Source organism: Pelophylax lessonae, assembly GCF_965119305.1.
Source record: "Pelophylax lessonae genome assembly, chromosome: 6".
In the NCBI taxonomy this organism is placed as follows: Eukaryota; Metazoa; Chordata; class Amphibia; order Anura; family Ranidae; genus Pelophylax; species Pelophylax lessonae.
Window position 1 is genome coordinate 33,835,065 of NC_138773.1, and position 22,498 is coordinate 33,857,562.

General features: G+C 46.9%; 1 protein-coding gene across 1 annotated transcript in view; it reads right to left on the bottom strand.

Annotated features, from left to right (window-relative positions):
- TLCD3B (TLC domain containing 3B) overlaps positions 1–22,498 on the bottom strand; it is a 58,446-nt gene that overhangs the window by 17,469 nt on the left and 18,479 nt on the right. Inside the window, exon 2 of the mRNA XM_082261174.1 lies at positions 1,071–1,154. Within this exon, the coding sequence (XP_082117300.1) occupies positions 1,071–1,154 (84 nt within the window). The remainder of the gene's footprint in view (positions 1–1,070; positions 1,155–22,498) is intronic.

A 22,498-nucleotide genomic window follows, 5' to 3' on the forward strand; every position in this document is an offset into this window, starting at 1 on the left:
TTTTGGCTGTGGACACGGGTCAGCATGTATGTAATGCTAGAGAGGACACTCAGAAATGCAGACATACTAGAGGAAATGATGGTCGGAGACTGTGACTATGCCACAGGTTTGGTTTGAGACTGGTGCCATGCTGCAGAAAACATAGAGACACCAGGGTCTTGTTACATAAGGCTAGTAGAGATAACTTCTTTAACCCCTTTACAAATGATTATTCCTACTAACACTGCTGGGGTCCAAGGGAGGCAAAGCAAGTACTAAAAGGACCACATTTTTCTTTTAAATCCGCGGTGGTGCAAAAACTACAATGAAAAAACCCGGTAAGTGAACACAAAAAAGGTGCATGTGAACACACACAAAAAAGTGCACTTAGGGGTGTGCTTTGTCCACCCCCCGAAGGGGTAGAACCTCTACCCTGATCCCCCCAGGGCGCAAGACTCCTGACAGGGACAATTGGTTTCCAATGGTCTTCCTAGCCATAAGGCCTGGCAGACCCCGTTCTTCTGGGCAGCCGAAGCCGCACCCGAATACTAGGTTGAGGGGCTCTCTCAAAGAGAGACCCCCAGGGACAAAGGAGGAAGAAACCAGAAGGCTACACATCCTCCTCCTACTTCGGGGCAAGCCCGAGGACCCTCCATCCTAAAAGGACCACATGTGGCCTTCAAACCATAGGTTGGGCTCCAGGGCCTTAAAAGGTACCTGTCATTTGCCTACCAACCACAAAGTCAGCCATCTGGAAGAGTAATCTTTGACCAAATGAAATAGAAATTCAACGTGAGTTTTGCTCAGACTAAATGTGTTTGAGTGACAGGTGCTCTTTAACACAGTTCATTCCTGTGTCGCACAATTAAACCCCGCACTCGGGCTGTGTTACACTATTATTCTCCAGGCTCCGAGCTGCTGCTTTACTTTCCCTGCACACACCTCTCCGGCTCAGAGTACATCAGATTATATGCATATTTAATGAGTCCTTATGTTCCTTGGCTTACAGGCAGCCTATGAGCCGGTCTGCCTCCCTGCCAGCTTCTCCCCCCCCCCCTTCCCCATTGTGTCTACCGCCAGGTCATACTTACTGGTCCTCAATGACATCTTTGCAGCTTGATGCCACTATGTACCCAGCCGTCGATGCCAAAACCGCTTGTATAGAGGACACCAGTCTGCAGGAAGAGAGAGAAAAGAACAATAAGAGGAGAGAACATTTCAGACTGCAATATTGAAGATTATAGGGTTATTCCTATTTTTAATCTATTTGGTTGGATGGTGTCTGTACTTCTGGTGCAGTTCACATTTTTTAGGTGCTGTTTTCTGTTGGGAAGACCTTAATCCTCCAGGAGAGGATCTGCGGCTGGCTGTAGGGATTAGATTAGTATGAGCCTCTCACATTTCTGTCTGCCGTGATGGGTTACTGGCTAAACATCATACTTCCAAACACTGGGCTATCATATAATGCTCAAAGGGGCAGCTGATGGGATACCATTTACATCACTGAGAATGCAGCCTATCCATTTACTAGAGAGCAGTGACATCACTGAGAATACAGCCTATCAATCACTAGAGACCGGTGACATCACTGAGAATGCAGCCTATCCATTCACTAGAGACCGGTGACATCACTGAGAATGCAACCTATCCATTCACTAGAGAGCAGTGACATCACTGAGAATGCAGCCTATCCATTTACTAGAGACCAGTGACATCACTGAGAATACAGCCTATCAATCACTGGAGACCAGTGACATCACTGAGAATGCAGCCTATCCATTCACTAGAGAGCAGTGACATCACTGAGAATGCAGCCTATCCATTCACTAGAGAGCAGTGACATCACTGAGAATACAGCCTATCCATTTACTAGAGTCCTGTGACATCACTGAGAATAGAGCCTATCAATCACTAGAGATCAGAGACAACACTGAGAATGCAACCTATCCATTCACTAGAGAGCAGTGACATCACTGAGACTGCAGCCTATCCATTCACTAGAGAGCAGTGACATCACCGAGAAAGCAACCTATCCATTCATTAGAGACCGGTGATATCACTGAGAATTTAGCCTATCCATTCACTGGAGAGCGGTGACATCATTGATAATGCAGCCTATCCAATCACTAGAAAGCAGTGACATCACTGAGAATGCAGCCTATCCATTCACTGGAGACCGGTGACATCACTGAGAAAGCAGCCTATCCATTCACTAGAGACCGGTGACATCACTGAGAATGCAGCCTATCCATTCTTTAAAGAGCAGTGACATCACTGAGAATGCAGCCTATCCATTCACTAGAGAGCAGTGACATCACTGAGAATGCAGCCTATCCATTCACTAGAGAGCAGTGACATCACTGAGAATACAGCCTATCCATTTACTAGAGTCCTGTGACATCACTGAGAATAGAGCCTATCAATCACTAGAGATCAGAGACAACACTGAGAATGCAACCTATCCATTCACTAGAGAGCAGTGACATCACTGAGACTGCAGCCTATCCATTCACTAGAGAGCAGTGACATCACCGAGAAAGCAACCTATCCATTCATTAGAGACCGGTGATATCACTGAGAATTTAGCCTATCCATTCACTGGAGAGCGGTGACATCATTGATAATGCAGCCTATCCAATCACTAGAAAGCAGTGACATCACTGAGAATGCAGCCTATCCATTCACTAGAGACCGGTGACATCACTGAGAATGCAGCCTATCCATTCTTTAAAGAGCAGTGACATCACTGAGAATGCAGCCTATCCATTCACTAGCGACTGGTGACATCACTGAGAATGCAGCCTATCCATTCACTAGAGAGCAGTGACATCACTGAGAATGAAACCTATCCATTCACTAGAGAGCAGTGACATCACTGAGAATGCAGCCTATCCATTCACTAGAGACCGGTGACATCACTGAGAATGCAGTCTATCCATTCAATAGAGAGCAGTGACATCACTGAGAATGCAGCCTATCCAATCAATACAGACCGGTGACATCACTGAGAATGCAAGCTATCCATTCACTAGCGACTGGTGACATCACTGAGAATGCAAGCTATCCATTCACTAGCGACTGGTGACATCACTGAAAATGCAGCCTATCCATTCACTAGAGACCGGTGACATCACTGAGAATGCAGCCTATCAATTACTAGAGACCGGTGACATCACTGAGAATGCAGCCTATCCATTACTAGAGACCAGTGACATCACTGAGAATGCAGCCTATCAATTACTAGAGACCGGTGACATCACTGAGAATGCAGCCTATCAATTACTAGAGACCGGTGACATCACTGAGAATGCAGCCTATCAATTACTAGAGACCAGTGACATCACTGAGAATGCCGCCTATCCATTCTCTAGAGATTGGTGACATCAGTGAAAATGCAGGACATCTATTCACTAGAGACTTATGACATCCTTGAGAATGCAGCCTATCCAATCACTAGAAATCAGTGACATCACTGAGAATGCAGCCTATCCATTCACTAGAAATTATGCAGGTTATCTGTCTGTCCCTTCACTTCCTTTCTTGTAAAATGGTGTCACCAGGACAGGAAGCAAAGGTAAATCACTCTAATGGGGCCCCAGATAGCAGTGCAAGCCTGAAAGGGGTTCTAATTCTTTCCTACTCCATCCAAAACTAAAGGAAAAGTTTCGGCTGAACATAAACTTTAATGCAGATACTGAGCAGAAGTCTCCATGTAACACATATTTTTACTGTCTAATTTATTGCGGTTAACGGTATTACAGGGGAACAGCGCTAAAACTTAACTGCGCAATAAAAATGTGACTTGTAACAGATGTGTTATAAAAAACAGTCCGTAGTGTCTCATTACCCAGAATGCATCATCAAAGACCAGAATGTCACATAGCTTCCAAACACAACGTACTTGCATTATTTCAGAAGACATTGCTGGGTCGGGTGGATTTTATGAGCTCTTCTGTGGTTAGAAAATTAGTATCGTTTTGTCTTTAATTAAAGAACCGCACCTCTAGTACACCCATGTCCTCAATCCACCCCAGTACTTTTTCATTACCTTCCCTACGAAGTGCACAACACTTAACAGACAAATGCATCCCGGACGAGCCCCCAACTACTAAGCACCTGCGGGCCTCTGGCTTGTCCATGCCCCTCACCTGATTAATAAATGTACATATATACCTCGGTTCTGCTGGTAGTGTCAATGTTATCTCTCCCGATGAGTGCTTTCTAGACTATTATGAACCCTGCCAAAAGCTTACCATACACGTTACGATGTTATACTTACCAACATTATACTGCTGAATCCTGGGGCAATGTTAACCCCACCCATGGTCCGCATTCCATCTGCCCACTTTCCAGATGGGTGTGTCTAAATAAAGACCACTTATGGGTTGGTCCCACCCAGGCCTTGCCTCAAAATATGCGTGGACCCTTAATCACGCAAACTTGCGGTCAGACCCCCCACCTCTAAATATCCCTCATAATTGGCACAGCAGGGGTGCAGACCCGGGAACTCAGCACAGGGATGCTGGGCACCCCTCATAATGGGCACAGCAGTTGTACAGACCCGGGAACTCAGCATAGGGATGGTGGGAACCCCTCATAATGGGCACAGCAGGTGTGCAGACCCATCAACTCAGCACAGGGATGGTGGGACCTATCATAATAGGCATAGTGGGTGAGTAGACCCAGGAACTCAGCACAGGGATGGTGGGACCTATCATAATAGGTATAGTGGGTGAGTAGACAGAGGAACTCAGAGCAGGGATGTGGGAACCCCTCATTATGGGCATAATGGGTACAGCAGATGTGCAGACCCAAGAATTCAGTGCAGGGATGGTAGAAGCCCATCATAATGGGATCAGTAGGTGTACAGACTCAGGAACTTGGCTTAGGGATGGTGGGAACCCATGATAATGGGTACAGATGATGTGTAGACCCAGGAACTCTGTACATGTATGGTGGGAACCCCTCATAATGGGCACAGCAGGTGTGCAGACCTGGAAACTCAGCACAGGGATGGTGGAAACCCCTCATAATGGGCACAGAGGTGTACAGACCTGGGAACTCAGCACAGGGATGGAGAGAACCCCTCATAATGGGCACAGCAGGTGTGCAGACCTGGAAACTCAGCACAGGGATGGTAGAAACCCCTCATAATGGGCACAGAGGTGTACAGACCCAGGAACTCAGCACAGGGATGGTGGGAACCCCTCATAATGGGCACAGCAGGTGTACAGACCTGGGAACTCAGCACAGGGATGGAGAGAACCCCTCATAATGGGCACAGCAGGTGTACAGACCCAGGAACTCAGCACAGGGATGGTGGGAACTCCTCATAATGGAAACAGTAGATGTACAGACCCGGAACTCAGCACAGGGATGGTGGAGACCCCTCAAAATGGGCACAGCAGATGTACAGACTCAAGAGTTCAGCACAGGGATGGTGAGAACCCCTCATAATGGACAAAGCAGGTGTACAGATCCGGCAACTCAACACAGAGATGGTGGGAACCCCATTATAATGGGCACAGCAGTCTTGCAGACCTGGGAACTCAGTGCAGGCAGGGTGAGAACCCTTCATATTTGGCCCATAAGGGGTGCTAACCCAAGAATCTCACCAGCAGAGTCCCCAAGAAATAGAAAACAACTGCCAGGAGGGTAAATCTCCCCCATTTAGCGAATACTGAAATGTCATTTTTTGACCCTTAAAAGTCTTGCTATCGATCCTTACTGCTGTTTGCCACCTATGTGCAGTTATTATGAGTTATTGGATGCAGCAAACTACTTGAGCACAGCCAGTACAATTCTCTTCTGAGGAATATAGTCATATTGATTTGGACACAAATAACCACAGTCAGCGGATTTGACAGGGAAAAATAAATTGCGATTAATGTTCAGTTTCTGAGGTCGGGCGGACTGCGTGGCCCCTGCAGGTCGAGTTTCAGTAACGGTGACTCTTGCGGCTCCTGTTTGCTATTTATAAAAGAAAACACTTAGCTGTGCTTTTAGCTTTCCTGTCACAACTGAGAGCAATCGGGGTGACACATGCCTCGTTCTGCAGCAGGGTGACTCCCGGAACCTGCTATAGAGATTTGGATGGCTGTAGGACTGAAAATGTAATGCTGATGTTGAATTTGCTTATATTCTGCCTTTCCTGGTACCTCACTACTCCCCTCATCAACATTCTAATTACATTTTTAAATACAAACCTAATTTTGGACCCAGTGATGTCATCACTGGGTCCCTGTGCTTCTCTATGCAATGCAGGCAGATTATGGCTGGTGGGAGGGGCTTGCAGGGTGCTGTACATAGCTTTCTGAAAACATCACAGCATCCTGCCTCAGCACTTCTCTCAGGAGACCTCAGCTCTGATACAAGTGGCAGGCTGGATCTTGGGAAGAGTTATGCAAATGTCATCCTGCCTTGATTGGTGGATATCAGTCTGGAGGAGTGGGCTGTGTTTGCATGCAGATCACCCTAGGAAACACTCACATGTGATGCTGAGCCTCCATGATTGAAAGAACTAAAAGCCAATGAATGAAAAGGGCGGGCCAGGGACAGTCAGGCAGGGGAGGAAAGAGCTAGATCAGGGGTCTGCAAATTTTCTCAACAAGGGGCCAGCTTACTGTCCTTCAGACTTTAGGGGGGGCCGGACTGTGGCTAATGGGAGTAGAAAAGATCCCGATGTCAGTGGGAATAAACCATGCCCCTTCTTTGGTGTCAGTGGGAGGAATAGTGCCCCATCATTGGTGTCAGTGGGAGAAATAGTGCCCCTTCTTTGGTGTCAGTGGGAGGAATAGTGCCCCATCATTGGTGTCAGTGGGAGGAATAGTGCCCCATCATTAGTGTCAGTGGGAGGAATAGTGCCCCATCATTGGTGTCAGTGGGAGGAATAGTGCCCCATCATTAGTGTCAGTGGGAGGAATAGTGCCCCTTCTTTGGTGTCAGTGGGAGGAATAGTGCCCCTTCTTTGGTGTCAGTGGGAGGAATAGTGCCCCTTCATTGGTATCAGTGGGAGGAATAGTGCCCCATCATTGGTGTCAGTAGGAGGAATAGTGCCTCCTCATTGGTGTCAGTAGGAGGAATAGTGCCCCATTATTGGTGTCAGTGGGAGGAATAGTGCCCCATCATTGGTGTCAGTGGGAGGAATAGTGCCTCATCATTGGTGTCAGTGGGAGGAATAGTGCCCCATCATTGGTGTCAGTGGGAGGAATAGTGCCCCATCATTGGTGTCAGTGGGAGGAATAGTGCCCCATCATTGGTGTCAGTGGGAGGAATAGCGCCCGATCATTGGTGTCAGTGGGAGGAATAGTGCCCTTTCTTTGGTGTCAGTGGGAGGAATAGTGCCCCATCATTGGTGTCATTGGAAGGAATAGTGCTCCATCATTGGTGTCTGTGGGAGGAATAGTGCCCCATCATTGGTGTCAGTGGGAGGAATAGTGCCCCATCATTGGTGTCAGTGGGAGGAATAGCGCCCGATCATTGGTGTCAGTGGGAGGAATAGTGCCCTTTCTTTGGTGTCAGTGGGAGGAATAGTGCCCCATCATTGGTGTCATTGGAAGGAATAGTGCTCCATCATTGGTGTCAGTGGGAGGAATAGCGCCCGATCATTGGTGTCAGTGGGAGGAATAGTGCCCTTTCTTTGGTGTCAGTGGGAGGAATAGTGCCCCATCATTGGTGTCATTGGAAGGAATAGTGCTCCATCATTGGTGTCAGTGGGAGGAATAGTGCCCCATCATTGGTGTCAGTGGGAGGAATAGTGCCCTTTCTTTGGTGTCAGTGGGAGGAATAGTGCCCTTTCTTTGGTGTCATTGGAAGGAATAGTGCTCCATCATTGGTGTCAGTGGGAGGAATAGTGCTCCATCATTGGTGTCAGTGGGAGGAATAGTGCCCCATCATTGGTGTCAGTGGGAGGAATAGTGCCCCATCATTGGTATCAGTGGGAGGAATAGTGCCCCATCATTGGTGTCAGTGGGAGGAATAGTGCCCCATCATTGGTGTTAGTGGGAGGAACAGTGCCCCATCATTGGTATCAGTGGGAGGAACAGTGCCCCATCATTGGTGTCAGTGGGAGGAATAGTGCCTCATCATTGGTGTCAGTGGGAGGAATAGTGCCTCATCATTTTGTCATTGGGCCTGATTGCAGACATCCCAACCTGCAAAAACTCATTTCAGGGAGGTTGCAAAGTCATTTCAGGGAGGTGAGCCCCCCCCCCCCCCCCACGCACGCCTGCGCCGCACCCCCCTTTCCAATTTAACACTACCAGAGAATAATGAAACTAAATGTAATCAGTATACCTGGTCACTGATGCTGGTACTGGTCACTGATGCTGGTACTGTTCACTGGTGTTGGTACTGTACTGGTCTGGTAACTGGTGTGGGTACTGGTCACTGGTGCTGGTACTGCTCCACTGGTGCTGGTACCGGTCACTGGTGCTGGTACTGGCGCTCGTACTGGTCTCTGGTACTGGCCTAGTCACTGATGCTGATATTGGCCTGGTTACTGGCGCTGGTACTGGCCTGGTCACTGGTGCTGGTACTGGCCTGGTCACTGGTGCTGGTTACTGGCGCTGGTACTGGCCTGGTCACTGGTGCTGGTACTGGCCTGGTCACTGGTGCTGGTCACTGGTGCTGGTACTGGCCTGGTCACTGGTGCTGGTACTGGCCTGGTCACTGGTGCTGGTCACTGGTGCTGGTACTGGCCTGGTCACTGGTGCTGGTACTGGCCTGGTCACTGGTGCTGGTACTGGCCTGGTCACTGGTGCTGGTCACTGGTGCTGGTCACTGGTGCTGGTACTGGCCTGGTCACTGGTGCTGGTCACTGGTGCTGGTACTGGCCTGGTCACTGGTGCTGGCCTGGTCACTGGTGCTGGTCACTGGTGCTGGTACTGGCCTGGTCACTGGTGCTGGTACTGGCCTGGTCACTGGTGCTGGTCACTGGTGCTGGTCACTTGCTGGTACTGGCACAGAGTGGGGTGTCACAGTGTCACAGTCCCGCGCGCGCCAAAATGCCTCCTGGAGTAGAATGTGGCTGTAGTAGAGAGCAAAGCCGCTTCTTGCTCTTTGCAGCTCCTCCCACAGGCGGAGTGCATGACTCATATCACTCCGCCTGTGAGCCGGATCTACTTCGGCTCCGACGTGATGTCTGTGCAGGCTCAGCTTGCTGACAGCTGTCACACTCCTGCCTGCATCGATCGATGAGTCATCTCATCTGACTCACTCACACACAGAGCCGGGATATTGCTCTGAGCTCGCGGGTGTCCGTGAGCTCAGGGCGGATAGCGGGAGTCTCCCGCGACTTGCGGGAGACTTGAGATGTCTGCGATTGTTGGTGTCATTGTGAGGAGTTGTTTCCCATTGTTGGTGTCATTGTGAGGAATTGTGCCCCATCATTGGTGTCAATAGGCCTAATTGTTGGTGTCATTGTGAGGAATTGTGCCTCATCATTAGCATCAGTGGGAGGAAAAGTGCCCCGAGAGCCAGATAAAAGCAAGCAAAGGGCCTCAGTTCGAAGATCACTGAGATAGATGTTGCCCCAGATTTCACCTCGTGCAGCTATTTTCTCTCTTCAGTGAACCTCTTTAGTTGCTGCTCTCCTGGTTCCAGCCCCGCCCACTCTCCCAGGACCATCCGTAAGCCCCGCCTACATGAGGGCAATTCACCAGGTTTGAGCTGAATAGATATTGTTCTGGGAAATGATTGCATTGTGGGCTTGATGCAGCAAAATTTATTATATCTAGAAAAAGTCCTTTATCGCATCCCACCCCTAACCTAACCCCTGAACCTCTCCCTAACACTAAGCCTCATATCAAACCAAAATCATTTCAACGAGAGCCGCCCGCTCTGTACTGCCCTCTTTGCATTGGATTGACTTCCTGCCCGGATGGAAAAGAACAGGAAATCTCTCCAATGGACGAAGACAAAAAGCAAAGCATAAGGCAGCAGTAATGCAGCAAAGAGCAAAAACATGACCAAGGGTCGCGGGTTTGGTGTAAACAATGGAACTAAAAAAATTCATTTAAAAAATAAAGCTGATTCATCCCGAAGTACAATAAGATAACCCAAATATGTTTCCAAAAAAATACATTCATATTTCGAGAACTTCCTCATTTTATGCAGAACAGTTAGTGTGACTCTCACCTGAGAGTCGGGTTTAACGTCTTCATGTGAGGAAGCCCTCCTGTGTGATTTCTCTCCTTCAGCCAGTACATAAATTAAGTGATGTCTGGCGGGTGAGGAGAGAAGAGAAAGGAGAGAAGAAAAGTGGTTGAACAGAGAAGAGGAGGAGAGAAGAGGCTGAGCAGAGGGGAGAAAAGAGAGGAGAGAAGAGGCTGAGCAGAGGGGAGAAAAGAGAGGAGAGAAGAGGCTGAGCAGAGGGGAGGAGGAGAGAAATGGCTGAGCAGAGGAGAGAAAAGAGAGGAGAGAAGAGGCTGAGCAGAGGGGAGGAGGAGAGAAATGGCTGAGCAGAGGAGAGGAAAGGGAGGAGAGGCTGAGTAGAGGAGGGAAAAGAAAGGAGAGGAGAAGCTGAGTAGAGGAGAGAAAAGAGAGGAGAGAAGAGACTGAGCAGAGAGGAGAGAAGAGGCTGAGCAGAGGAGAGAAAAGAGAGGAGAGAAGAGACTGAGCAGAGGAGAGAAAAGAGAGGAGAGAAGAGGCTGAGCAGAGGGGAGAAGGAGGAGATAAATGGCTGAGCAGAGGAGAGGAAAGGGAGGAGAGGCTGAGTAGAGGAGGGAAAAGAAAGGAGAGGAGAAGCTGAGAAGAGGAGAGAAAAGAGAGGAGAGAAGAGACTGAGCAGAGAGGAGAGAAGAGGCTGAGCAGAGAAGAGAAAAGAGAGGAGAAAAGAGACTGAGCAGAGGAGAGAAAAGAGAGGAGAGAAGAGACTGAGCAGAGGAGAGAAAAGAGAGGAGAGAAGAGGCTGAGCAGAGGGGAGAAAAGAGAGAAGAGGAGAGGCTGAGCAGAGGAGAGAAAAGAGGCAGAACTGAGGGGAGAAAAGAGAGGAGAGATGAGGCTGAGCAGAGGAGAGAAGAGGCTGAGCAGAGGGGAGAAAAGAGAGGAGACTGAGCAGAGAGGAGAGAAGAGGCTGAGCAGAGTAGAGAAAAGAGAGGAGAGAAGAGACTGAGCAGAAGAGAGAAAAGAGAGGAGAGAAGAGACTGAGCAGAGAAGAGAAAAGAGTGGAGAGAAAAGGCTGAGCAGAAGAGAGAAAAGAGAGGAGAGAAGAGAATGAGCAGAGAAGAGAAAAGAGAGGAGAGAAGAGGCTGAGCAGAAGACAGAAAAGAGAGGAGAGAAGAGACTCAGCAGAGAAGAGAAAAGAGAGGAGAGAAGAGGCTGAGCAGAGGGGAGAAAAGAGAGGAGAGAAGAGGTTGAGCAGAGGGGAGAAAGGAGAGGAGAGGATGAGTAGAGGAGAGAAAGGAGAGGAGAGAAGAGACTGAGCAGAGAGGAGAGAAGAGGCTGAGCAGAGAAGAGAAAAGAGAGGAGAAAAGAGACTGAGCAGAGGAGAGAAAAGAGAGGAGAGAAGAGGCTGAGCAGAGGGGAGAAAAGAGAGAAGAGGAGAGACAAGAAAGAAGAGGCTGAACAGAGGGGAGAAAAGGGAGGAGAGATGAGGCTGAGCAGAGGAGAGAAAAGAGAGGAGACTGAGCAGAGAGGAGAGAAGAGGCCGAGCAGAGTAGAGAAAAGAGAGGAGAGAAGAGGCTGAGCAGAGTAGAGAAAAGAGAGGAGAGAAGAGACTGAGCAGAAGAGAGAAAAGAGAGGAGAGAAGAGACTGGGCAGAGAAGAGAAAAGAGAGGAGAGAAGAGGCTGAGCAGAGGGGAGAAAAGAGAGGAGAGAAGAGGTTGAGCAGAGGGGAGAAAGGAGAGGAGAGGATGAGTAGAGGAGAGAAATAAGAGGAGAGAAGAGGTAGAGCAGAGGAAAGAAGAGAAAAGAGATTAGAGAAGTTGAGCAGAGGAAAGAAAAGAGAGGGGAGAAGTGGTTGAACAGAGGAAAGAAGAGAGAAGGAGAGCAGAGGAGAGAAGAGAAAGAAGAGGTGAGAAGAGGTTGAGGAGAGAAGAGGAAAGTGAAGGAGGTGCAAGGGAATGGAATGGTAAAGAGAAGAGAGGTGTGGAGAATAAAGGAAAGGAAAGGAAGAGGAGGAGAAGAAGAGGAAGAGGAGGGGGAGAGGAAGAAGAGAGGACAGGAGAAGAAGAGCAAGAACAAGAGCAAAAGGAGAGAAAAGAAAAGAATGAGCAGTCTCAGCAGAGGAAAGGAGAGGCTGAGGAGAGGCAGAAGAGAGGAGAGGAGAAAGGAGGAAAGGAAAGGGGAGGAGAAAGGGGGGAAAGGAGAAGTTCGGTCGAGGAGAGGAAAGGAGAGGGTGAATGGAGGAGAGGAAAGGAGAGGGTGAATGGAGGAGAGGAAAGGAGAGGGTGAATAGAGGAGAGTCTAAGGACAGGGGCAGTAAAGTGGAGGAGAGGCTGAGAAGTGTTAGGAGAGATAAGGGTAATATAGACATTGTCTATGTATGGAGAAAACCTAATATGTACAATGCAGGGCTGACTTTCATGTGATAGTCGGCGTGTTTCTATGGTATCTCTGAAAAAAACAAAAATTTTTGCCTAATAAAGTTCATCTCACTTTTATCGCTGTAAAGGTGGATCTAATTGGTCCTTTAGCTGATTATTTTCTGATCCTGTACTGGAAATGAAAGGGAAATCTCTCTTTGGAATAAATAATGATGGAATTTTTCATCTCATTCCTCATTATTCTTTCAGGTTATCAGCAGCACTAATGTTGGGGGCGCATTTATAAGCCCACCCATGAAATGCAGGGATAACTATTTAAATATTGGGTTGGTGAAAGCTGGTTGGTAGTTGGTTAATTCTGCCAGATTCTGACTCCTCCCCCTTCGCCTGATCGCTCTCTGTCATGAAATTTATTAATAAGGGAGAAGCCACTCATCCTATTTAGTGCGCTGTGACAATTAGCACTTCGGAAAACAATTTCCCGGCGTTATGTCACCTCCCATCGTGACTCACGCCTCGCGGGACACGACAGTCGGCTCACGTATTGCCGGCGTCATTTTCCAGTGCTGACTTAAAGGGGTTTCCCTCCCGGGAATGAGGTTTCCACAGACTGCAGAGTTCTTCCTAGCAGAGGGTGTGTGGGGGGTCATCTTCCGGGGGGTGCACAAGACTCTCTGACTTTATGGTCATTGCTGTGATCTAGGAGGAGGAGGATTGTAATATTCCCTTCCTATACCAGTAGAAACAAAATGCTCGTCCATTGTTATAAAAGAGCATTTTAAGCGTGTGATATTACACAAAATGACACAATATGAGTGATTATACAATATTACACAATGATTTATCACATGAATAATCATCCATATTTTTTTTTTTTTGTGTGTTATTCTTATATCGGAAATTATGTTACTAAAGAAGTTACTAAAGTTAGCAAAAGTTCTCGTAATACAAAATAAAGATTTGGGAGTGATGTAATGTGTTGTAGTGTATTTGTATTGTATTTTCGGAGAAAACTGCACTGTATAAAGGTAAATCCTACGATCTGGTTTTGTATGAGAAACATTTTTGAGTTTGTCCCATATATTTTCGGATGAACTGTCGTGATCGGCTCTCAAAAGATGTGTACTAACCATCAGATTATCGTATGATCACTTTGAAAGCTGTATTTTTTGTCTGCTTTCTGATCCTGTGTACTAGGCTTTAGATGCTTTAGTGCTTTTTGATGGTTTCTTAACCTGATGTCTCCCACTGTCCCACAGTCTCCTGCACTATGTCTGCAGTCTCTGACTATCTCTTCTAGTATGTCTGCAGTCTCTGTCCATTTTCTATTAAATTTCTGCAGTCTCTGACCACCTCTTGTACTATGTCTGCAGTCTCTGACCATCTTTTGGAGTATATTTGCAGTCTCTGACCATCTCCTGGAGTATGTTTGCAGTCTCTGACCGTCTGCTGGAGTATGTTTGCAGTCTCTGACCATCTCTTGTAGTATGTCTACAGTCTCTGACCATCTCCTGTAGTATGTCTGCAGTCTCTGACCCTCTCTTGGAGTATGGCTGCATACTGACCATCTCCTGTAGTATGTCTGCAGTCTCTGAGCATCTCCTGTAGTATGTCTGCAGTCTCTGACCATCTCCTGTTACATGTCTGCAGTCTCTGACCATCTCTTGTAGTATGTCTGAAATCTATGACCCTCTTCTATTACATGTCTGCAGTCCCTGATCATCTCTTGTAGTATGTCTGCAGTCTCTGACCATCTCCTGTTACATATCTGCAGTCTCTGACCATCTCCTGTTACATGTCTGCAGTCTCTGACCATCTCTTGTAGTATGTCTGAAATCTATTACCCTCTCCTATTACATGTCTGCAGTCTCTGGCCATCTCTTGTAGTATGTCGGCAGTCTCTGACCATCTCCTGTTACATTTCTCCTATTACATGTCTGCAGTCTATAACCATCTCTTGTAGTATGTCCGCAGTCTCTGACAATCTCCTGTAGTATGTCCGCAGCCTCTGACCATCTCCTATCACATGTCTGCAGTCCCTGACCATCTCTTGTAGTATGTCAACAGTCTCTGACAATCTCAATGTTTACAGTCTTTGACCATTTAAGGCACTATATCTGCAATCTCTGACTATCCCCTGTAGTATGTCTGCAATCTCTAAATACCTTTTGCAACATGCTTGCAGTCCCTGACCATTTCCTGTACCATGTCTGCAGTCTCTGACCATCTCCTGTAACATATCTGCAGTCTCTGACCATCTCCTGTAGCATATCTGCAGTCTCTGACCATCTCCTGTAGCATATCTGCAGTCTCTGACCATCTCTTGTAACATATCTACAGTCTCTGACCATCTCTTGTAACATATCTACAGTCTCTGACCATCTCCTGTAGCATATCTGCAGTCTCTGACCATCTCCTGTAACATATCTGCAGTCTCTGACCATCTCCTGTAACATATCTGCAGTCTCTGACCATCTCCTGTAGCATATCTGCAGTCTCTGACCATCTCTTGTAACATATCTACAGTCTCTGACCATCTCTTGTAACATATCTACAGTCTCTGACCATCTCCTGTAGCATATCTGCAGTCTCTGACCATCTCCTGTAGCATATCTGCAGTCTCTGACTATCTTCCAGTATCTCTGCAGTCTCTGGAAATCTTGTGTGCCATGTCTGCAGCGGGCCTCTGTCCATCTCCTGTAGTATGTATGAAGCATCTGAAAGTCTCCTGCACTATGTCTGCAGTCTCTGACCATCTCCTATAGTATATTTGTAGTCTCTTACCATCTCCTCCAACATGCCTGAAATCTCTCACCATCTCTGACAATAAGTCTGCGGTCCCTGACTATCCCCTATGGTACCTCTACAGTCTCTGACAATCTCTGGCAATATGTCACTGACCATCTCTTGCATTATGTCTGCAGTCTCTGACCATCTCCTAAAGTATCTCTGCAGTCTCTGGTGATCCCCTGTTATATGTCTGTTCATCTCCTGTGCTGCCAGTCTCTGGGAATTTTCTGCAGTATTATCTACACTGAATATTATCGGGGGCCCTTTTGTGATGTCAGGGGCCACACTTGAGGCCTTCTGTATCTAGTAAGGTGAAATTGAGAAAAATAGTCCCAAGCTTTGATCTGTTAGATTGGGATTGGAAACTTTTAGATCAGGGAGGCCCTCGCACTGTGTAGCCCAGAGTTTCTCACCCGGGGTTCCTTGGAACCCTAGAGTTCTGAGAAGAGTCCCCAGGGGTTCCAGCACGATTCACTGTTGCAGCGGATGTGTATCCACCCAATGGTGTTTTTAATGAATGGTTAATACTGCTAAGGTGCATTGATACCCAATGATACCCAATGATACCCATTGATACCCAATGATACTCATTGATACTACCCAATAATACCCATTGATACCCATTGATACTCATTGATACCCAAGGCTTCCCCTATGGTTCTGGCTGCTGACGTTATTGCAGAGAGTGGCGCAAGATAACCATAAATGTATGTATGCCACTCTCAGGCCCATAAGTGGTAGTAAAGTCTTTTTTTCTTTTTCTTGTACCTACAGGTAAGCTTATAATTAGGCTTACCTGTAAGTACTGTGAATATCTCCTTAACTTGCACTGTTTAAGAGATATTCACACTGTATGCAGCTGGTGACATCAGGGACATGCAGGGAGGCATACCCATGCCATCTTTTCAGAGCTCTGTGCCGTGACCACAGCGGGAGTGACGCCATCACGATTCGGCCAATCAGACGGCCAGAGCATGCGAACCTGGAAGGAAGACCAGGTGAAGATGGAAGCCCTGTCAGCGGTGACAGCACGCTGCTGGATGGCTTTGTTCTAAGGTAAGCATTTCGTAATGTGCGATTCATACTAGCACATTATGCCATTGTCTTGCAGTTTTTTAAAAGGCTGCGGTTTACTACCGCTTTAAGTTCCGTACCCCTTCTGGTCTGGTCTCCCACAGAGATGTGGACACAAAGAATTATGCGCTCACATGGACTCTCAACGCAGTAAAGCCCCGTACACACGTACCGATCGTCGGCATACAAACGTTCGTCTTTTCTCCCCGGGATGTCGGTGTCTGTTGAAAAGTGCAAAGACTGCCCAAGAATTTTGTCCGCCGACTACAGCCGACTGCAGAAGTGATGTCATGTAATGGTTAACTTTCCCTGTGATTTTTCTTTTCTGAGCATGCCCAGTCTTGCAAATCTGCGGTCTGTCGGCAGAATTCTGTACTGACTGGCGAACAATCGTCCGTTCTGGTGACGGCATACAAAAATTTAAATGCTTGCAAGAAAGACTCTTGTCCGCAGAATGTGCGCAGACAGCTGTCGGAGGCACCATACTAACAAGCGTACAATCGGCAGATCTTTCGTCCGCCGACGTTTGTATGCCGACGATCGGTACGTGTGTACGGGCCTTAAGAGAACAAGTTGTCCCTGAAGACTTTTTTGAGCAGAGCAGTAAAAGCTATTCCACCACTCCCTCTCTGCCTCAGGGTTCTCTGGGAACTGTAGTATCAGAGTCCATGAGTCCCATTTTATGGTTGATCTTCCAGACTTCAATTCCCATGATCCTCAGTGTTCTGAATAGAAATCTATAGGCTTTCCTGGCTGTAGCTCTCCCCCTGCTGACTGGAGAGGATAGTGCAACATAACATTCAGCATAACAGTATAAAGGGAAAGAAAAACTGACTGTAAAGAGGACTACTGTACATCCTCTATGTTTCTGTAGATCGTATATACTGTATGTGTATAAATGTTATATACAGTATGTACATGGCAGCCCATATATACAACAGCTCGCTGATTACACTATGCGTCCGTGAATTGTAGATCTGGAAATTATTTCAGGGGTTCCCTCGAGATCTCAAACTTTTTGCCAAGGGTTCCTTCAAAGTAAACATTTTTACAAAGGCCGTTGTATCCATTGGTATAGGAGATTTTAGAACCAAATTCTCCCATGCCTGGCCAGCTTAAGAAAGAACTTGCACAGAATTTCCTTCATAGAAACACATCACAAATAAAGAGTTCTAATGAGGATGATTTTTTTCTCCAGTGGAGGAATGCTCTTTTTTTCAGGTCAATTTATCAATCCAAAACAAATCAAATGATTGTGTACATTGCAGCACATCTCCTGTGTGCACGTGTGCATTCCTACAACAGACACATATAGCACCATCCTAGGTAGGTGCTAGAGAGGACATGGCTCAGTTTGGCAGGGGGTGAGTGTAGCACCCTCCTAGGTAGGTGCTAGAGAGGACATGGCTCAGTTTGGCAGGGGGTGAGTGTAGCACCCTCCTAGGTAGGTGCTAGAGAGGACATGGCTCAGTTTGGCAGGGGAGTGAGTGTAGCACCCTCCTAGGCAGGTGCTAGAGAGGACATGGCTCAGTTTGGCGGGGGGTGAGTGTAGCACCCTCCTAGGTAGGTGCTAGTGAGGACATGGCTCAGTTTGGCGGGGGGTGAGTGTAGCACCCTCCTAGGTAGGAGCTAGTGAGGACATGGCTCAGTTTGGCGGGGGGTGAGTGTAGCACCCTCCTAGGTCGGTGCTAGTGAGGACATGGCTCAGTTTGGCGGGGGGTGAGTGTAGCACCCTCCTAGGTTGGTGCTAGAGAGGACATGGCTCAGTTTGGCGGGGGGTGAGTGTAGCACCCTCCTAGGCAGGTGCTAGTGAGGACATGGCTCAGTTTGGCGGGGGGTGAGTGTAGCACCCTCCTAGGCAGGTGCTAGTGAGGACATGGCTCAGTTTGGCGGGGAGTGAGTGTAGCACCCTCCTAGGCAGGTGCTAGTGAGGACATGGCTCAGTTTGGCGGGGGGTGAGTGTAGCACCCTCCTAGTCAGGTGCTAGTGAGGACAAGGCTCAGTTTGGCGGGGGTGAGTGTAGCACCCTCCTAGGTCGCTGCTAGTGAGAGAGTATAGTTTTTGTCTCTGTCTGCATTTTAGAGGAGTAGCAGGCAAATCTATTTTGTTTTCTGCCTATTAAAGAGCAGGATCTGTGAGTTAGGTCTGCTCAGTGGGCTCAGTGTGTGATTCATTGGGTCTAGACAGTGTTTCACACTGGTCCAATAGGGAGGCATGTTGGACAGTGGGAGGAAACCTGACCAACGGGTACACAGGCTTTGATACAGTCACAGTGATTGTTAGAGACCGGCTGTCTCTGTGCATTCTGGGATACTGTATAAAAGGCAGGAGCACATGTGCTGGGGGGTCTTTGGCTGGTGAGCAAAGTCTTGGAGGGAGGGTGGCGGCTGCCTCCTCCTCTGTAGTGGTGGCACGTGGTCACAGGCCTGGGAACCTATTGCCACCGGCCACCCGCGATCGCTCCCCGCTGAGAGAGAAGGACGGTCTGCTGTTCTATATAGGATCACAGGTCTCTATGATCCTTTCACAAGTCCCTCCCACATACAGTTAGAAAACACTCTCCTAGGCTCACACTTAACCCTTTAATTGCCCCTGGTGTTAACCCCTTCCCTGCCAGTGTCATTAGTACAGTAACAGTGGATATTTTTTAGCACTGTCTACTGTAGTAATGTCACTGGTCCCCCCCAAAAAGAGTCAAAAATGCCAATCTGTCCGCCGCAATGTTGCAGTCCCGCTAAAAATCACAGGTCGTCGCCATTACTAGTAAAAAAGAAATAAAAATGACATAATTTCTTCCCCCTAGTTTATAGCAAACCAATCAAAATACTCGTAATGTGATTTTTTTTACTATAAATATGTAGCAGAATACAAATTGGCCTAAAATGTTTTAAAAAATTCGATTTTTAAATTGTTATATAGCAGAAAGTAAAAAAGAAAATTGTTTTTTTTTTTTTTTTTTTTCAGAATTGTCGCTCTTTTTTTGTTTATAGCACAAAAAATAAAAAATCGCACAGGCGATCAAATACCACCAAAAGAAAGCTTTGTGGGGGAAAAAAAGACATCAATTTTATTTGGGTACAGCGTCGCACGACCGCGCAGTTGTCCGTTAAAGTAACGCAGTGCCGAATCGCAAAAAATGGCCTGGTCATTATGGGGGCAAATCCGTCCGGTCCAGAAGTTGTTAATGGAGATGTGCGTGTTTTTTTTTAACATGTGTTGCATTAAAGCAGTCCATTGAAATGAATGGGATGAGACCGGACCAGATCCAGGTCCAAAAAATTGAACATCCAACAATTGGCAAGGCAGTACACCACAACGCATGGTAGTTGTGGTGAGCTCCTATGACTGTGGATTAGACCTGCATTAAAAAGCACTGCAACAGGCTAATGCAGGTAATGTGCATTGGGGTAATGCTGCAGCAGGAGGGATAAGCTGGCTTCACACTTTTCTCATGTGGTGTGTTGCGGTAACGCGGCATTACCCCAATGCAACTCATCGGATAAGTGTGAGCCCAGCTTATCCCTCCCGTTTTCCTCCCCCTCTCCTCTCTCCCTTGTTCCCATTCCTGCCCTCTCTCTCTATGTTTCTATACATGTACGGCGGTATATTTTAACCACTTCAGCCCCGGTTTTACCCCCTTAATGACCAGGCCATATTTTGCAATTCGGCGCTGCGTTATTTTAACGGAAAATTGTGCGGTCGTGAGACGCTGTACCCAAATAAAATTGATGTCCTTTTTTCCCCACAAACAGAGCTTTCTTTTGGTGGTATTTCATCACCTCTGCGGTTTTTAGATTTTGCGCTATAAACAGAAAAAAGCGACAATTATGAAAAAGAAAACGCCATATTTTTTACTTTCTGCTATAAAACATTCCCAATAAAAACATTTTAAAAATGTAATTTTTTTTATCAGATTAGGCCAATTTGTATTCTGCTACATATTTTTGGTAAATAAAAAGATCCCAAAAAGCGTATTTTAATTGGTTTGCGCAAAAGTTATAGCGTTTACAAACTACGGGATAGATTTTTTGGACTTTTTTTTTATTTATTTATTTTTTACTAGTAATGGCGGCGATCTGCGATTTTTAGCGGGACTGTGACATTGCGGCGGACAGATCGGACCCCTAGCTGACATTTTTGACACTTTTTGGGGGACCAGTGACATTACTACAGTAATCAGTGCTAAATATTATGCACTGTAACTGTATAAATTACACTGGCAGGGAAAGGGTTAATACTGGGGGTGATCAAAGGGTTTAAATGTATGCCTAATAGTGCTTACTGACTGTATGGGGGAAGGGCTCTGTGACAGGCACAGAGAGATCGGGGGTTGTAGCTTAGCTGAAACTCCTGATCTCTCCCTGCCTGTCTAACAGAAGACTCGTCTGCTTTGTTTACATAAGCAGGCGGGCCATCGGTCACGTTCCCTGATGATCGCGGGAGGGTAGCGGCAATCGCCGCCGCTCCTCCCGCAGCCCGCCTCCCGCTGTGTCTAAACCGGCCCGAAACCTTGTGTGCAAAATCAGGTAGTACTACGTGGTATTGCGCAGCCGAGCCGCCCTGCCACAGTAATACTACGGCAGTCGGTCGGCAAAAGTAATTATATATGTAAAGCAAAGCAGTTCAATGTGGATATACCGCTGTGCCCTCCATCAGTGTATGTATGTATTCTACACTGTCTTGAAAAAGTATTCATACCCCTTGACATTTTCCATATTTTATCATGTTACAACCAAAAACATAAATTTTATGTAATAGACCGACACAAAGTGGCACATAATTGTGAAGTGGAAGGAAAATGATAAATGGCTTTCAATTTTTTTTACAAATAAATATGTGAAAAGTGTGGCGTGCATTTGTATTCACCCCCCTTTACTCTGATTCCCCTAACTAAAATCTAGTGGAAACAATTGCCTTCAGAAATCCCCTAATTAGTAAATAGAGTTCACCTGTGTATAATTTAATCTCAGTATAAATACAGCTGTTCTGTGAAGCCCTCAGAGGGTTGTTGGAGAACCTTAGTGAACAAACAGCATCATGAAGGGAAAGAAACACACTAGACAGGTCAGGGATAAAAATGTGGAGAAGTTTAGAGCAGGGTTAGGTTATAAAAAAAATATCCCAAGCGTTGAACATCTCAGGGAGCGCTGTTCAATCCATCATCGGAAAATGGAAAGAGTATAGCACAACTGCAACCCTACCAAGACATGGCCGTCCACCTAAACTGACCGGCCGGGCAAGGGGAGCATTCATCAGAGAAGCAGCCAAGAGGTCCATGGGAACTCTGGAGGAGCTGCAGAGATCCACAGCTCAGGTGGGAGAATCTGTCCACAGGACAACTATTAGTCGTGCGCTCCACAAATCTGACCTTTATGGAAGAGTGACAAGAAGAAAGCCATTGCTGAAAGAAAGCCATAAGAAGTCCTGTTTGCAGTTTGCGAGAAGCCATGTGGGGGACACAGCAAACATGTGGAAGAAGGTGCTCTGGTCAGATGAGACCAAAATAGAACTTTTTGGCCTAAAAGCAAAATTCCATGTGTGATGGAAAACTAACATTGCACATCACCCTGAACACACCATCCCCACTGTGAAACATGGTGGTGGCAGCATCATGTTGTGAGGATGCTTTTCTTCAACAGGGACAGGGAAGCTGGTCAGAGTTGATGGGAAGATGGATGGAGCCAAATACAGGGCAATCTTAGAAGAAAACCTGTTAGAGACTGCAAAAGACCTGGGACTGGGGCGGAGGTTCACCTTCCAGCAGGACATCGACCCGAAACATCCAGCCAGAGCTACAATGGAATGGTTTACATCAAAGCATATTCATGTGTTAGAATGGCCCAGCCACAGTCCAGATCTAAATCACATTGAGAATCTGAAAATTGCTGTTCACAGACGCTCTCCATCCAATCTGACAGAGCATGAGCTATTTTGCAAACAAAATTGGGCAAAAATGTTCCTCTCTAGATGTGCAAAGCTGGTAGAGACATCCCCAAAAAGACTTGCCGCTGTAATTGCAGTGAAAGGCGGTTCTACAAATTATTGACTCAGGGGGGTGAATACAGATGCACACCATACTTTTCACAGATTTATTTGTAACAAATTTTGTTTACTTGTTTATAAATTTTGAAAAACATTTATCATTTTCCTTCCACTTTACAATTATGTGC